Here is a 2315-nt window from a genome sequence, read left to right as displayed (position 1 = left end):
TCATTTACTATTTGAGTTTTTGACCGCACCTGGACCATATTCCATTCATGTATAATTTATACAATTGAAAGTAATAGATTGATGTCATTTTTGTTTAGTTTGTAAAATATTTACATCATTTTTTTACCCATGATTTGCTAGTAAATATTCTTTCTTCGAATTGTTTAATGTTTATTAGTTTCGGTAAAGCTTTAGTTTATAGTTACAATACGGCAGTGGCACTCGAACTAATTTATCAGCAATCAAAACAGGTCCATCCAGATATCTATTTATTTTGATGTTCTGGTTACATTTTAGTCTTAGAGTTTACTAAGCCTTATTTACAACTGGCTAACCACGCATTTCTACCACTTTTTATATATATATATATATATTAGTATATATCTATGTAAATGAATTTAATTAGATTATTATAATTTTTTTATTCAATATTTGCCATAATCCAATATTATTTCTTCTATTATTGTTTTTCTTTAATTGTTGATTACTCAACCCATTATACACCTACTTCCAAGATTCCCACTACATCGTTCTAGTTAACTTACTCGTTCATGAACGAGTCATTGTTTGCTCTGTAAGTTGTTGATCAGGCATCTAACTGACCGGTTAAGGAACCATACTTGTGGGATAACAATGGATGAAACGGGTAAGAACCACGTGTTTCAATTTCTTTGTTTAAGTTTTTTGTAAAAGACCAACGTTGAAATTTGGTAGGATAAAGAATGCTTTTGATTTAAACTGTAAGAATATATTGTACTAGAATTTTGTGCTCTCAGAAAGATTACAATATCTTCCATAAAGTTATTTTCATATATGCACATCACTGTGATCAAAAAATCTATTTTAAATATGTCCTAAAACAGTAAATTCAATAGTTTACTTAATTTTAATGTACAATATTTAGTCCTTGCAATTTATTTCGAAATTAAGTAACTTGTGACTTTTTCACTTAGTAAGATACAGCATTTAGCTGAGCAATATTAAAATGATGAGTTCTAGTTTAATATTATGTAGGAAGTTTGATGGTACATTAAAATCTAATTACTTTATTAAACTTTTAACTTCTTTTTTGATGTTTGTAATTTATTTTAATATGTGTAATCATCTTTTATAAATAACCAACCTTTGACTGTTTTATATAGTTTTTCTAGTGACAAAAGCTTATGTACATTATAGTGATGTCTTTCCCCTAAATGTTTATCATGCCTATTTTCTAATTTCAGGTTTGATTATAAAAGAAGAGATGGCAGACGCAACTGGATTTGACAGTAAGTATCCCCTCCGCTAAATTTTTTAATGTTAATTAGTTTTGGTAAAGCTTTAATTTTGTTGTCTCAACATGGTAGCAGATTCTTAACTGATTTTTCAGAAATCAAGTCATATTCAACCAAAATCATTTTAATAAATTAAAGTGATAATTTTTTTTTTTTTATTCTATTCAAGTTGTCTGTTGGCACATTCTAAGAAATTAATGTTTTTTCTGTTAATCAGTTCTTACTTCCTTAAACATTACTAATTAGTTAAATTATTATTTTGAAACTGACTAACAAATTTTAAATGGTTTCATCAACCTTTGCAAATTGTATGATTTTATTATTTGTTTTCAAAATTAGGTGTTAATAGTTTATTATATATTAATATGAGAAGATGGTCGGGGATGTGGTCAGTAAAGATACACAAATAAGTAAAACTTAATTAGTTTTATTCCGACATTTTGCCCTGAATTTCAGGGCAAAAAAATAAAACGAGGTAACTACCTTAATTTAGAGATAAATAAAAATAAAATAATATCAAACAAACTTGGAATTATACACCACAATAGATTAAGTTGATACTATTAAAAGATAAAATATAACAATACCTCTACTATATTATATTTTATCTTCTATTAGTATCTATTAGCTTCTTTATTCATTGTTATATATGTTTTCAAGTTTGTTTGTTTTTATTTTCTTTGTATTTTTCTCTGAATTAAGGTTGTTATCTTGTTTTATTTTTCAGCCCTAATGAAGGCCTGAAATTTTAGTTAATTGTATATCTTTACTGACAACAATCCTGACCATCTTCTCATTTCTTATTTTTTCATTGGTTCAAAGTTTAAATATATTTCAGTAATATACACCTAAATGTATATAACACTAATCATACCAAGACTTAATATATACCTATTTCTACCATAGCGGGTCAAATGACCCGACTTTATGTTTCATGCTTGAATGTATGAAATATGGATGTTAGGAAGGAAATAAAAATATAAATTAAATTTATTATAATTAAACAAAATAGTATGTTGAGCATTTCTATTACAAAAGCAA

The 2315-nt window shown here is 26.3% G+C and overlaps 1 protein-coding gene across 1 annotated transcript in view; it reads left to right on the top strand.

Annotated features, from left to right (window-relative positions):
* Nucleotides 1–1357, top strand: part of LOC112211432 (zinc finger protein 26) — a 68026-nt gene extending 66669 nt beyond the window's left edge. The window contains exon 11 of the mRNA XM_067044708.1: nucleotides 1224–1357. Coding sequence (XP_066900809.1) covers nucleotides 1224–1288 — 65 coding nt within the window. The 3' untranslated portion in view covers nucleotides 1289–1357. The remainder of the gene's footprint in view (nucleotides 1–1223) is intronic.
* The last annotated feature ends 958 nt before the right edge of the window (nucleotides 1358–2315 follow it).

Source organism: Halyomorpha halys, unplaced genomic scaffold (assembly GCF_000696795.3).
Source record: "Halyomorpha halys isolate HHAL.00 unplaced genomic scaffold, Hhal_1.1 Scaffold395.1, whole genome shotgun sequence".
Lineage (NCBI taxonomy): Eukaryota > Metazoa > Arthropoda > Insecta > Hemiptera > Pentatomidae > Halyomorpha > Halyomorpha halys.
This window is presented reverse-complemented; position numbering and strand designations above follow the sequence as displayed.